The sequence below is a fragment of the Phytophthora sojae genome, assembly GCF_000149755.1.
Source record: "Phytophthora sojae unplaced genomic scaffold PHYSOscaffold_3, whole genome shotgun sequence".
NCBI lineage: Eukaryota > Oomycota > Peronosporomycetes > Peronosporales > Peronosporaceae > Phytophthora > Phytophthora sojae.
The window spans coordinates 7,257,181-7,271,285 of record NW_009258117.1 but is presented as its reverse complement, the minus strand read 5'-3'; the positions used below and the strand labels follow the sequence as shown (position 1 = coordinate 7,271,285).

At 56.6% G+C, this 14,105-nt stretch overlaps 5 protein-coding genes across 5 annotated transcripts; 2 read left to right on the top strand and 3 right to left on the bottom strand.

The window, feature by feature from the left end:
* Nucleotides 1-235: 235 nt before the first annotated feature.
* On the bottom strand, nucleotides 236-526 carry PHYSODRAFT_434641 (hypothetical protein; the record flags this gene model as incomplete). Its single annotated transcript, XM_009526022.1, has 1 exon — nucleotides 236-526. A coding segment is annotated over one exon (291 nt), but the record flags the coding sequence as incomplete, so codon positions are not given.
* Nucleotides 527-858: 332 nt separating this feature from the next.
* Nucleotides 859-7,180, top strand: PHYSODRAFT_313708 (hypothetical protein; the record flags this gene model as incomplete). Its single annotated transcript, XM_009526021.1, has 4 exons — nucleotides 859-6,211; nucleotides 6,279-6,392; nucleotides 6,459-6,829; nucleotides 6,875-7,180. The coding sequence occupies 4 exons, from the start codon at nucleotides 859-861 to the stop codon at nucleotides 7,178-7,180; spliced, it is 6,144 nt and encodes a 2,047-aa protein (XP_009524316.1).
* Nucleotides 7,181-7,227: 47 nt separating this feature from the next.
* On the bottom strand, nucleotides 7,228-9,132 carry PHYSODRAFT_360117 (hypothetical protein; the record flags this gene model as incomplete). Its single annotated transcript, XM_009526020.1, has 1 exon — nucleotides 7,228-9,132. One exon carries the CDS (start codon nucleotides 9,130-9,132, stop codon nucleotides 7,228-7,230), a length of 1,905 nt encoding a protein of 634 aa, XP_009524315.1.
* An 820-nt stretch (nucleotides 9,133-9,952) lies between these two features.
* PHYSODRAFT_557563 (hypothetical protein) lies at nucleotides 9,953-11,419 on the top strand (the record flags this gene model as incomplete). The annotated part of the gene is made up of 3 exons (XM_009526019.1): nucleotides 9,953-10,781; nucleotides 10,912-10,984; nucleotides 11,084-11,419. Exons 1-3 carry the CDS (start codon nucleotides 9,985-9,987, stop codon nucleotides 11,417-11,419), a joined length of 1,206 nt encoding a protein of 401 aa, XP_009524314.1. The 5' UTR covers nucleotides 9,953-9,984.
* Nucleotides 11,420-12,678: 1,259 nt separating this feature from the next.
* PHYSODRAFT_247334 (hypothetical protein) lies at nucleotides 12,679-14,020 on the bottom strand (the record flags this gene model as incomplete). The annotated part of the gene is made up of 3 exons (XM_009526018.1): nucleotides 12,679-13,014; nucleotides 13,114-13,186; nucleotides 13,317-14,020. The coding sequence occupies 3 exons, from the start codon at nucleotides 14,018-14,020 to the stop codon at nucleotides 12,679-12,681; spliced, it is 1,113 nt and encodes a 370-aa protein (XP_009524313.1).
* Nucleotides 14,021-14,105: the final 85 nt, after the last annotated feature.

Below are 14,105 nucleotides of genomic sequence, written 5' to 3'. Positions count from 1 at the left end.
ACCATCTTTTGTGAGTGAAGGTCAACTTCAACTTGTGCCACGATATTGGTACAATGTATGCTGTGGATGCGTGAACCACGTCGCAATCCCAGGAACCGGTCCTCGGCCTCTTCTTTCGACGTGAAGAAGAGCTCTTCCTTTTTTTTTTCCGGTGCCAGCTTTCTTCAAAAACCAACGAAGCTGCTACTTCGATCTTGCTGTTGGACAGAGCAATTTCCTGCGGCGTTAGGTCGAGATCGTCCGTCCGGGTCACGCTGGCACCTTGCTGCACCAATAAGCGCACGCAGTTCTTGTGGCCACGACACGCCGCCATCATCAGTGGCGTCCGGTTCATCCAACCCACAGCGTCAACCGCAGCGCCATGCTCAAGCAGAGATCGAATCACTTCAACATTTCCTTCGTCTGCAGCAATATGGAGAGCTGTTCGCTTGTCTTTCGTCTTCAACTTCGTCGATGCTCCACTCCTCAGCAATGCTTCCACAATCTGCACGAAGTCGCGATGAGCTGCAGCCACGAGGGGCGTCCAGCCGCTGCGGTTCTGCTTGTCCACACTACTAGCACTCGAACAACTTCCCACCAACTCGAGCACTGAGTTCAACTGCCTCGCGTACAACTGCCTCGTGCAGCGCAGTGTCTCCATCTCCGTCCTGCGCGTCTACTTGAGCGTCACTCTCGACTAAGAGCTTGATGACTCAACATGACCATTCGGAGCCGCTACAGCCAAGGGACCCACCTCGGGACAGAACCCGTGGGCCACAAGAACCCGCTCTCCGACATCCGCCCCAGGTGTGGCGCACACGAGATTTGGTGCGAAACGACGCGGATGTTGAAGCTGTTGCCAGCTCACTAACCGACTGGATGCCGGGCGACAAGCGGCAGGTTGCTGCGTTGCTGGGCGAGCAGGAGGCTCTGGGGGCGAACTGGAAGTCCGCACAATGCGTGACGTCGCTCTACGACTCGTACATCCAACTGCAGCGCGAGAATGAGGCCTTGAAGGACGAAGCGCGGCGGCTCCAGCACGAGAGCGAGCTGCTGGCAGCCCAGGCCAAGCAGGACAAGCTGCGCGAGCCAGAGCACACAAAGACTCAGGAGCTGGAGCAGGAGGTCAAGCTGCTGCATAGTGAGAAGCTGAGGCTGGAACAGGCGCATCGCCTGGAGCTGCAGAAGCTCGAGGCCCGCGCTGCCAGCAGCGAGACGCAGCACCAGCAGCTCGTGGCCAAGTACCAGGAGCGGTTCGAGTTCGACCCGCTAGAAGCCAAGCGAGCGGCGATGGCGGTCAAATCCATGCAGAACACGCTGCAGAACGTGGTGCTGGAGAAGGAGGAGATCGGCATCAGGTACGGCCAGCTCAAGGAGCACTACAGAAAGTTCCACGCCGAGCAGCAGCAGCTCGTCGAGAGCTTGAGGGTGCAAGTGAAGGCCTTTGAGCAGCGGAGAGTCAGGGCGGGACAGCAGCGCGTTGTTAATGCGCTCGCTGTGTGGTCGACGAATAAAGTGCAGACTGCGTGGAGCAAGTGGGTCGTTCTGGTGAAGGAGAAGCGGCAGCAGGAGGAGAAGGAGAAGTTGATGAGCAGCTTCGAGCGTAAAGCGCACGAGCGTGTGGAGAAGATACGGGGGAATCAAGCGGCGGTGCTGGCCATGAAGTTGCTGCAGCAATCCACCAGACGAACGTTTATTCGGTGGAGGGAGTTGACTCGGAAGAACGTGGAGCGACGGCACAAGGGGGTAGTTTTCGCTGAGGAGCGGTCAAGGAAGAGCGTCCGGCGAGTGATGAATGCTTGGAAGGTGGAGAGTCAAAAGGCGAATGATTATCGACGTGGCGCGCTGAAGGTGGAGCGATTGGTGGCGTGTCATCTGCGCCGCTGGGGTATGCGGAAGTGGAGTGTTGAAACTTTCCGACTGGCGTTGGCGGAGAAAGAGCAGAAGCTGGAGGCTTTGACCGGTACGATGGAATTACAGGCTAAAGCGATTGTGGAGCTAGAGAGCGCACTTGATGAAGCTCGTAAGACCAACAGAGCAATTATTTCCCGCCACGAGGAAGAAAAAACAGCTTTTACTGCAAATGTCGAGACTCAAAAGGCGACGGAACTGGCGATTCGGCAGAAACTGGGACGGTTCTTTACCAAACAGTCCGACCGACAGCTACTGAAAGATATTCTACATGAGTGGAAAACAACGGCAAAACACTTAAAGGGGATCCACCAACGCTCTGATCTGGTGCGAGCGAAGCTAAGGGTTCTCAAGCTCCGACGATCCGTGTTCGACTGGCATTGGACGGCGCGTCAAAGTCACAAGAAGCGCTTGCTAACACAGCAGATCCTTGGTCGAATGCGTCAGCTGGAGGTCCTCAAGTGCTTCAACTCGTGGAAAGAGCACGCTCTAATGGAGAAGGCACGGAAGACAGCTCTGTTACACGCTGTGAACCGCATTCGGAACCGAGGAGTAGCTCGATGTTTTACGCAGTGGGCGGCTTTCCGATCGGAGCGGATCTCTCTTCGACGCGCAATCGAGGTGCTGACGAAGTACGCGTTGAAACAGCAAGTGTATTCCGTCTACAGTTTGTGGAGAGAGCGAGTGGCTCAATACAAAATCGAGGCTCAGATACGGCAGCAACAGTTGATTCAACAAGCTTGGGAAGCTCGCCTCGCCCAGACGAAGAGGGACGTGAACTTCCAGCGCGAATGCTTCACTCGCTGGCATGGTGTGGTGCTTCACAAGCGGAGGTGCAACGCCGTTGCGAAGAAGTGTGTGGCTCGACTGAGGAACGGTTCACTGGCTAGAGTTCTCGGCAGTTGGCGAGAGTTTGTTGACTGTCGTAAAGCGCAACGTGTTCTCGTGGGGCGATGGATTGCTCGTTGCCGGACCAATGTGATGCAGCACGCGTGGAGTCGGTGGCAGCGACAGATTGTTCTCAAGGAGCAACAGCTTTTAATCGCACGTCTTCAGCAAGAACGCGAAGCGGAGCTGAAACAAGTAGAAGCTGAGTTTGATACATTCCGGAAGACACAACAGGATCTGCTCGAGAAAGCTGAAGAAGTGCAAGTGCAACAGGCGTATCAACTACAGGAGACAGCAGCTCGCTTGCAGGAGGAGTATAAGCGAGCGCAGCGATTGAATGGAGCTGTTAAAACCTTATGCTTAACTCGAGAGAGAGATTCGACGCAGCTTCGATACTTCAAAGCGTGGCAACAGGTTGTACGGCAACAGGTTCGCCATCGCAAGGCTGTAGATACATTCCGTTCCACGTTGGAGACTCGACAAGTTCGTAACGTTCTGACGGGGTGGAGGCACTTTGCAGCCCAACAGATACGGCTAAGAGCTGTGTTGACGACAGTGCACTCGTGTTACGCAAATTGGTGGCAAATTCAGTGTTTCCAGGCTTGGAATGAAGCAAGACGACGCATCAGAGCGGTGAAGGTGTTTTCAACGTTATTCGCTCGCAACTCGGAAGCTTTTATTTGTCGCGAGGTCTTCTCCGAGTGGAAAATCTTGGCACGGAAGAACCATTTGCTGCGTCGAACACTGGAGCAAATCTGGCTAACCTCCGTGCACGCGGAAATGCGGCAACAATTCACGCACTGGGTGGCGTTCACTAAATCAGAGGCGGCGAAAGAGCAACTCGCCCAACGCAATGTCGCGCTGACTGCTATTCGAGCCAAGGTTTGGTGGAAACGATCTGTATCCAGCATGCGGTTTTGCTTCTCCGAGTGGAAGTCCATGGTGGAGGGGAAGAAGAAGCAGCGGCAAGGAGAGAGGAAGTTGATACTGTTCCAGCAAACGCGGCTCATGATAGTGAGCTTTAAGGAGTGGGCGGAGTATGTGACGATTAAATGTCGAGAGGAGGAGCGCAACCAGCGCTTCATACGCTGGCTACGGAAGGTGGCGAGGCGAAAGCAGCAACGAGCGATGTCAATGTGGAAAATGATTCTAATCAGAGACCAGATCCGCCATCTGCAGCAGCTGAAGGCGTTGCAAACTACGCAGCAGGAGCGACTACAGCTCCAAAGAGAAGAGATATTGTCGCTGGTACAAACTGCTTCAGATGTGAAGAGTAAACTTGCTGATGTCACCGATGTACACGACGCATCCACCTCAAAGGTGCAGTACCTGACGGAGTGCGGATTGGTGGCGAAGTATTTCAACGCACTGAAGCTGAAGGTTTCGATTCGAAGATACCAACGGCAGGCGGTTTACTTCAGCCACAAGAATGCTCGACGGCGGTGCCTTGCCGAAGTGTTCTCTAACTGGTATTCGTTCTCCCAGGATCGTCGTGCAGTGAAGTCGGTTGCTGGTCAGAAAGCTAAGCGTTCTCAAGACGTGCTCTCTCGCAGCGTATTACGGCAATGGCACACTATTGCACATCAGCGTCGTGTTGTACAGCAGAAGCAGTACAAACTTCAGCAGCGGCTGCGTTGGCGTATTCTCAAGAACGGTTTGGAAGAATGGCATCATTTGATTCATCGCGAGAGAAATATCACCATAGCCATGGATCAACTCGACATTATAGTTCAAAGATGGACGCTGAGATCCGCGCTGTCGCTATGGTATGATAAATGCCTCCAGGAGCGACGTCGAGTCCTTCAAGAGCAGGAGAAACACAGAAAAATAATGCAGTTCCTGATGGGGCGACAAGAAGCTGGACTATTGCGGACATTTCACTCGTGGAAGGAGCTTTATCTGTCGAATCGAACACTTCGTTCTCAAGCGCAGCAACGTCACTCGGAGAAATGCCACGCAACGATCACGAAGTATTGGCAGAATTGGTGCTCGGTCGTACAGAATACGAAGGCTCAACGGAAGTCGATTCAATGCATGCAAGCGGTGACCACGCGATACTATTCCCGTGTCGCCATGTCAAGATGGAGGCGATACCGATTCATGAGTCAAATAGCGTCTCTGCAGTTTGGCAATGAAGAACTAGCGGTTCAAGTCGAGGAGTCCAGTAAACGCTTGGCAAACGCATCGTTGAGTGTCGATAAACTTTCAACAGAGTTGATGGAGCTGCAAGACAAACTCGATGAGGCTGAGTCCAGATCATCAGCTGTAAGCTTGGAAGTCGAGGCGGCACGAAGCAGACAGCTGGGCTGTTTGAATGCCTTGAGCACGATAATGTTGAAGAGAATGGTTTCCAAGGAAGTATCGGGAGCTTTCGCGACGTGGAAAACAAAACTAGTAGAGCTACGGAGCAAACACCGTGCGCTTGTCAACGTGGCTCATATTCGGCGGAGAAGAGCTCGATTGCTCGCGTTTTGGCTGTGGAAGGTCAAGGCCCTGCGGTGGCGGCAGCTTGAGTCTCTGAGGAAGTTATGGGGGCGACACGATCTGCAGTCAACCATCCGGCGGTGGAGGAATTACGCTACAACTCAAGCTAAGCTCAGGTTATTCCTCACGAAGCGCTGCCTGTTGTCGAGCTCAAGTCGAGGGCTGTCCAGTGCTATCGCGTTCAGTCTCTGGAAATCAAAGTCCGCACAGCTTACAGCGCTTCAACAGGTTTCAAAACTTCAAGTAAAACTCCGGACTGAGCAAGATTCGAGCTCGACGCACCTACGAAGACTGACCCTTGGCAAATGGTGCTGGATCGCGTACCATCATCGTCTTCGTCAGATGAGATCGTTCCTCTCTCGGTGTCACGCCAACTCGATCAAGAACGATGCCACAAGACATCGCCGTGTGGTCGAGCAGATGCAGCAGAGCAGCGACGCTGCCCTAGCGAAGGTCAAAGAGCAGAGTGAAGCTAGAGCAAAGGAGGAAATGGGGGCGTTGTCGGCTGCGGAGGAGCAATTGACAGCTGGGGCCTCCTTCCAAGCACTGCAGACGCTTATCCGTCGACTTTTCCAGCCTACGACTGTGAAGGATCTGTTCGTGACTGTGAGCAGCACTTTTGCTCAAATTCTGCACGGCAGCGCTGCAGTTCTCTTCCTGTTTGACCCCAGCAGCAACGAGCTCTGGACTCAACGCGAGGAAACCCAGCTCATCCAGGTCCCAGCATCTCTCGGAATCGCTGGCAGCACGCTGTCAAGTGGATCGACGCTGATCCTCACGGATGTTTCGTCCGATCCACGGTTCCATCCGATGGTAGACCAGTTCGTGTTGAGCGGTCTGCGGCAGGACGATGCGACTTCAACATTGATGATGGCAACATCTCGATCGAATGCGCACGCTGTCAAGCCAACAGTTGGAATGGTGTCGTCAGCTCTCACATCCCCCGATGGTTCGTTGGCTTAGCTTGTAAACAGGTCTAAGGAGCGGAACTAACTTGTGGGTTTTATTGGATTTAGGAGCGGTGTATGGTATTCTTCAAGTGGCTTTCCCCACCTCAAGTCTCTCGTCGATTGACCGTCGCGTGCGTGTTACCCAAACGCAGCTCTACAGCAAGACGTGCTGCTTCTACGGTGAGTTTCATGATATTATCGCCCAGTTTCCGATAGTTTTCTAACAGTGTATTGTGTGCTTTGCAGTGGAGCAGCTAGTGTTCGAGATGCTTCGCAATTGTCGGGACCGCGTTCGAGCTCGAGTCCCAGAGAAGTTCATCACACTGTTCAAGCAGAACAAGAACTGGAGGAGATATTACGCGGCGATCGAGCGCAAGGCTGTTGAGCTGGAAAGCAAACTGCGGGAGGTGCTGGATGAACGCGAGCAGTTAATCCAGGCGAAGTCCGATCTACAAAGACGCTATCAGCAGGCCAAAGACAAGCTCGAGTCGGGTGAACGCAACACGAAAGACGTGAGCAAGCTGGTGGTGGACTGGAAGAAGAAGCTGCTCAAGTGGCAGAAGGTGCTCGACGAGAAGGAGCAAGCCATCGCCGAGAAGACGAACGAGCTGGAAAGGGTGAAGAAGGAGTTTGAGCGCTACCGACGTGAACGGCGCTCAAAGGACCTGCAGAGTGTGCTGAATTCATCGCGGGCCGGAGACAAGCGTCCAAACTCTACTACGCTCGAAGAATCGGACGACTCGGTTGGAAAGTCTCCATCGCTTAGCGATCGTGGTCAACTGAGCATCCTGAAGGCGGATCAAACACGGCTCAAGAGCCAACTCGTCCGTGCTGAAGCGGATAACCTGCTTCTCGTGAAGGCCATTAGCATCGCTCGTACTCAACATGGCGAGCTTCCAAGGACGATTCAAGCGGAGGTGACGCGAGTCGCTACACGTGTATCCCGTCGAGCACCACACGAAGCCTAGATAAATAGAAAACATGTACCACAAGGGAAAAGTGAAAACTATTTACCTTACTTGTCCGTAGTCAGCGTGTAGTCCGGGGCGTCCTTGGACAGAGCTGCACGGTAGCGGTCGTGCATGATCTCCGACAGTAGCTCGTGCGTTCCCAGTGCGTCCGTGACGCGGACGTCCACACCAGGGTGTCTCGCGCTGACGTCGTCCACGATCTCTTCGATGTCGCCCTTCTCGCCAGCGTGGCGTCCATTAGACAGGAACATCTTGGCGACCACAACGATCCCCTTCTCCACACTGTAGTGGTCGAGGGCCACGGCAAGAAGCGGGTCGTTGAAGTCGTACTCGGCTCCTTCGCGGCGCTCCATGCACGCCGTGTCCACGAGCTTAACGTGCTGATGGGCCTTGAGCAGGCCGCGCAGCTCTTCCGCCACGAACTCGCGGGATTCATGAACGTCGCGGTTCGGCGTGCCGTGGTCCACGACGAGAACCGTCACGTCCTCGTTCACCGACTCAAAGTCAACGACGGCGTGGATGCGCTCTAGGAGGATCTGGACCACGCGTGTGTCGTTCGCGTTCTCTTGGTCCACCAGGCAGCCGCCAACACGAACAGTAAGAGGGGCCGAGGGCGCGGGAGTCGCAGCGGCCCACACCTTGTTGATCACTTTGGGCATGAACTCGGTCAGCGTCGAGCTCTTGCCAAAGAACAGCGGCAGCACCACAACCTCACTGGGCTGGTCGCCACGAGCAGCGAGGTGCTCCGTCAGCACCGTCTCGAACGTCTTGGCTTCAAGGCCATTGAGCTCCTGAGGGTCCACGCGGTTCGAGAAGCGGAAGCTGCACGGAACCACCGGCTGACCCAGTGCACGACTCAGCCGGAAGCTAATCTGACGCAGGTCCAGGTACGGCTCGGCGCGCAGCGAGCCGATGTTAACCAGCACCACGAGGCGCTGCAGCGCCTTCCCAGCAGCAGCAATAGGGGCCGGAGGTGGGTGAACTCCGTCGCTCAGCTCGCCCTTGGCCAGCTTCTCCTCCTCCAGCACCTGTGCGAGCAGTCCTTCACGGTACGTCGGGTACAGCAGCTTGACCCCGAGCTCTTCCTTGATGCGCCGGTTGACGCAGATCTTACTCTCGGCGTAGAAGCTCTTGGCCATGGCGCTCATGTTCTTCTCGGCCTCTTCCCACGACTGGCTCGGAGGCACAGCCACTCCCAGCAACTCGCACGCGTAGGCCGTGACTGCATCGGCTGGGGCCGGTTCGTCGTCGCACATGTTGTAGATACCTCCAGGGTTCGGCCGGGCCGCCGAGGCCAACAGAATACTGACAATGTCGTTCACGTGGATGCGGTTGAACACGCGGCCCGGGATGTGGATCCTCGACGCCGTCCCGCTGCGCACCTTGATGATCGTTCCGCGGCCCGGGCCGTAGATGCCCGCGATCCGGAACACGTGGGCCGGCAGGCCGGAGTCGAGCCACAGTCGCTCGGCCTTGATCCGCATCTGGGACCGCTTCACGGCCGAGCCGACCGGGGCCGACTCGTCCACGGCCACGCCGTTGGTCTCTCCGTACACGCCGATGGTCGACAGGTAGCCGACCCACTGCACCGAGTCCTTCGTGGCGCGGATGAGGCGGTCGCCCAGAGCGGCCAGGACCGGGTCCTCCTGGCCATCCACGCGGCCCGTCGGCACTGAGACCAGCACGTGTGTCACGCCCTTCAGCGCGTCCTCGAGCGCCTGCGAGTTGTTGGGACTCCACTCGTCACCGTCGAAGAGGAAGACGTTCTGGGGAGAGGTCTCCGATGCCTCGAAACGGAATACGGCCGGGTCCCATTGGCACAGTTGAGTGGCCGCGTACACGGAGCGAACCGTGCCTGACACGGAGTAGCCCGCGGCGTGGAAGGCGCGGGCCGCGCGCGACGCGGAGTAGCCGAGGCCGAACACGAAGAGCTTCGGAGCTGGTGACATGATCCCGTCGAGTGACGTGGGGCTGGTATTCAGCGACTCTAAAGTGCGACTTAAGTGCGAATGCAGTGGACAGGTTCCCACTGAGCAAGAAGTTGCTTCAACTTGAGCGCGGATACACTTTTGCACCAGCAGATGATGAACTGTGCGTAGGGACTTGGTGCAGTCGCGAGCGCGCAGAGCGCGCAAGGAACTTGCGCACAGCGAACTGTGCGTAGGGAACTTTGGCGCGCGACGAGGCGGCCCCGGCCTGATGAACTTCATCGCGAACTGTGCGTAGGGACTTAGTGCGGTTGCGATAGGTGTCGCGTCCGAGGGCTGCTGATGCGCAAAGCTTCGATTGCCATGGACCGTTATCGTGTTGGACTTGGGGCGTGCTGGGTGCCAGCGTGAAAACTTTTTCGTACCGGAGAGTGAGGCCTTCAGTGGAGACTTCGGGTGCCATGATACTATGGTATCACTTGTTCGAATTCGGCCAAGCTTACCGAAGCTTCACATCGTGGTGCTGCCAAGTTGTTAGTCAGCGGTTGGCCCAGCGTCGCCATGGACCACCGGTAGTAGCGACTCAAACATGACCTCCACGAATGCGATGGTGAGGCACCCTTTTGATGGATGTTCGCCCGTCACGTTGGCCGGCGTCGAATTGCAAAGTCGGGTGCTGAGTCAGACGAGTATGTGTGTCCCCGTTGCTGAGCTGACTTCGGGACTTCAAGCGCGTGAGGCAGTCACACATGGCGCTGATGGCGCCCGATAGACAATGCAGACTAAGATGGCCGTCCCATGCTGCGGCTCCAAGCGCTCACAACGCAATTCGCCGCCGCGCGGGAAAGAGGCTCGAGCAACAAGTTAGTAGCCATGTTCGGCCCCGACCGGTGTCCGCAGATCAAACTCTCGCCCAAGGACCGCGCGCTGTACGACAACGCCGCGAGGAAGTTCCTGCAGGACACGGTGGCCGAGCGCGCCAAGTTCAACGCCAAGAACATCGACCCGCAGCACTGGGCCTTCGTCAAGCGCCGCAAAGAGGTCAGCGTCTTCAGCAGCGTGCCCGGGTCAACGAACCAGTCGACCATCATCATGGTGGGCACGGGCCTCATCGATGGCCGGATCGAGGAAGTCATGGGTGGACTCTACTGCGATACGACCCACGAACTTCGCACTGCTAAAGTGTTGCTAGGCTACGATCTCAAGGACGGGTCTGTGCTCAACGCGCACGAGCGGCGCACACCCGAAGACCCGTTCCGCTTCGCTGGAATCAAGTGGTTTGCCGGGAGGTGCGCATGGGGGCTGCTCCACGATCGAGACGCTCTCACTTACGAGCGGATGGGGACGACGACCGACGCGCAGGGCCACGAGCTGACCTACCACACGTTGCAGTCTATCAAGCGGCCGGAGTGGCCGTCGGAATCCACGCCCGGTATGTTGCGCCAGCACACGGCGTCATGCTACCTCTATCGACGACACAAGCGCACCAACAAGACGGAGATTTTCCTGTGGGGATCCATCCTCAAATTCGGCTCGGCGCCAGAGAAGGCCATCCAGCTCGGCGTGGCCAGCACGTGGCTCAACGTCGTCCGCAGTCCTCGCGGCGGCCGGGCCAAGAAATTCAGCGCGCTCATGGACGAAGCCGACAGCCACCAGTGGATGCCCTCCAGGTACAGTACAATACACGTACATGTGCAGTCACGAACGAATTGCTGGCTGGCTGCGTGTCATTGCACCCGGCCGGGTCTCGCCGTCTCAACGCAAAGCTAACCTCCGATCCTCGTCCTGTTTCTCATGCAGCGCGAATTGCCACGTCTGTCGCCGCCGCAAGCCGAAGCTTGGGTCGCACGCGCTTTGCTCGGGCTGTCACCAGGTTCGTCCGCCGCTGGCCGCATCTGTAAACACAATCGTCTTGACTTCGGAGACTGACACTTGGTTGTGGACCAATCTGTGGTGGACCACGCATGAACAGAGCGTGTGCAAGGACTGCTCCGAGCAGCACTACATCTTCGAGCTGAGCAAGTCCGGTAAGGCCAAGAAGCGGTTGTTCTGCGCGCTGTGCGTCAAGAACGTCACGGGCAAGACGCACTTGGTCCCCGGATCCAGCTCGTCGCTCTCGGGGTACTACGACGCGAGCGAGTGCTCGACCGCGAGCATGAGCATGAGCAGCAGCAGCAGCGGCCGCAGCAGTCGCAGCGACAGCTTCCTCAGTCGCACGTTCAGCTTCAAGCGGCCGCTGGATCCGTTCCGCCCGCGCGTGTCTCCTTCCGACGACGAGGCCCCCGACGAGCTGGACCTCGATTGGTAGGTAGGACCGCCACCTGCCTTGGCGGCGCAGTGCGTGCCCCGACAGCGACGTGCATAGGATTCAATATAAGCACTTGGTCGCCATACAGTTCGTACAGAGTACACAGCGGAAGATGCTCAATCTCTTCCTAACTCATTCGTCTACACGAGAGACACTCGGTGGAGATTTGAATCGGAGATGCAGGTCAATCGTGTGGTGGTGATGCAGCGTGCAATTGAAAGCGAACTCGTTCAGGAGCGTGTCGTATGCAGCCAACTCGGTCTGTACTGGATTCCGTATCTAGGGTACGAGGATAATACTGGTATTATAATAGGGTATAGTATCCCGGAGAACGCCACAGCGCATTCCAAGGTTTTCTAGACGTCTTAATTAGAGTTAAACTGGGGAAAAGGACAGAGATCCCACTTTGCAGAAGCTTGATGAGACGAAACCCGCGCAAACGTCGAGTCAGCGGCGGCGAGGCTGTCCATCGACTGCATTAATAATCTGTTCGTGCATCGAAACTGTCTATGCATACCGTCGAAACCATATCCATGCATCGCCTTCAAAACGCTGGTAAACGATTAGGGTGTTGTACAGTATAGTTACGAGAATATGCGCAGCAACCTCTTGTCATCAGCGCCGTCGTTCTCTGGGATACCAGTATTATTCTCGTATCCTAGAAGCGATAGGAGTCGGAAAATTTTCAGTAAATCCTTCAGCAAGCGTGTTTCCGAAGACTTGTATGGATATGGTTTCGACGGTATGCATAGACAGTTTCGATGCACGAACAGATTATTAATGCAGTCGATGGACAGCCTCGCCGCCGCTGACTCGACGTTTGCGCGGGTTTCGTCTCATCAAGCTTCTGCAAAGTGGGATCTCTGTCCTTTTCCCCAGTTTAACTCTAATTAAGACGTCTAGAAAACCTTGGAATGCGCTGTGGCGTTCTCCGGGATACTATACCCTATTATAATACCAGTATTATCCTCGTACCCTAGATACGGAATCCAGTACAGACCGAGTTGGCTGCATACGACACGCTCCTGAACGAGTTCGCTTTCAATTGCACGCTGCATCACCACCACACGATTGACCTGCATCTCCGATTCAAATCTCCACCGAGTGTCTCTCGTGTAGACGAATGAGTTAGGAAGAGATTGAGCATCTTCCGCTGTGTACTCTGTACGAACTGTATGGCGACCAAGTGCTTATATTGAATCCTATGCACGTCGCTGTCGGGGCACGCACTGCGCCGCCAAGGCAGGTGGCGGTCCTACCTACCAATCGAGGTCCAGCTCGTCGGGGGCCTCGTCGTCGGAAGGAGACACGCGCGGGCGGAACGGATCCAGCGGCCGCTTGAAGCTGAACGTGCGACTGAGGAAGCTGTCGCTGCGACTGCTGCGGCCGCTGCTGCTGCTGCTCATGCTCATGCTCGCGGTCGAGCACTCGCTCGCGTCGTAGTACCCCGAGAGCGACGAGCTGGATCCGGGGACCAAGTGCGTCTTGCCCGTGACGTTCTTGACGCACAGCGCGCAGAACAACCGCTTCTTGGCCTTACCGGACTTGCTCAGCTCGAAGATGTAGTGCTGCTCGGAGCAGTCCTTGCACACGCTCTGTTCATGCGTGGTCCACCACAGATTGGTCCACAACCAAGTGTCAGTCTCCGAAGTCAAGACGATTGTGTTTACAGATGCGGCCAGCGGCGGACGAACCTGGTGACAGCCCGAGCAAAGCGCGTGCGACCCAAGCTTCGGCTTGCGGCGGCGACAGACGTGGCAATTCGCGCTGCATGAGAAACAGGACGAGGATCGGAGGTTAGCTTTGCGTTGAGACGGCGAGACCCGGCCGGGTGCAATGACACGCAGCCAGCCAGCAATTCGTTCGTGACTGCACATGTACGTGTATTGTACTGTACCTGGAGGGCATCCACTGGTGGCTGTCGGCTTCGTCCATGAGCGCGCTGAATTTCTTGGCCCGGCCGCCGCGAGGACTGCGGACGACGTTGAGCCACGTGCTGGCCACGCCGAGCTGGATGGCCTTCTCTGGCGCCGAGCCGAATTTGAGGATGGATCCCCACAGGAAAATCTCCGTCTTGTTGGTGCGCTTGTGTCGTCGATAGAGGTAGCATGACGCCGTGTGCTGGCGCAACATACCGGGCGTGGATTCCGACGGCCACTCCGGCCGCTTGATAGACTGCAACGTGTGGTAGGTCAGCTCGTGGCCCTGCGCGTCGGTCGTCGTCCCCATCCGCTCGTAAGTGAGAGCGTCTCGATCGTGGAGCAGCCCCCATGCGCACCTCCCGGCAAACCACTTGATTCCAGCGAAGCGGAACGGGTCTTCGGGTGTGCGCCGCTCGTGCGCGTTGAGCACAGACCCGTCCTTGAGATCGTAGCCTAGCAACACTTTAGCAGTGCGAAGTTCGTGGGTCGTATCGCAGTAGAGTCCACCCATGACTTCCTCGATCCGGCCATCGATGAGGCCCGTGCCCACCATGATGATGGTCGACTGGTTCGTTGACCCGGGCACGCTGCTGAAGACGCTGACCTCTTTGCGGCGCTTGACGAAGGCCCAGTGCTGCGGGTCGATGTTCTTGGCGTTGAACTTGGCGCGCTCGGCCATGTGGAGTAGTTTCAGACTTGAATCCACAACGGACGCAGGATCTACAACGGACGCATGGCGATCCTTGCCAGGAGTCGCCGTGCTA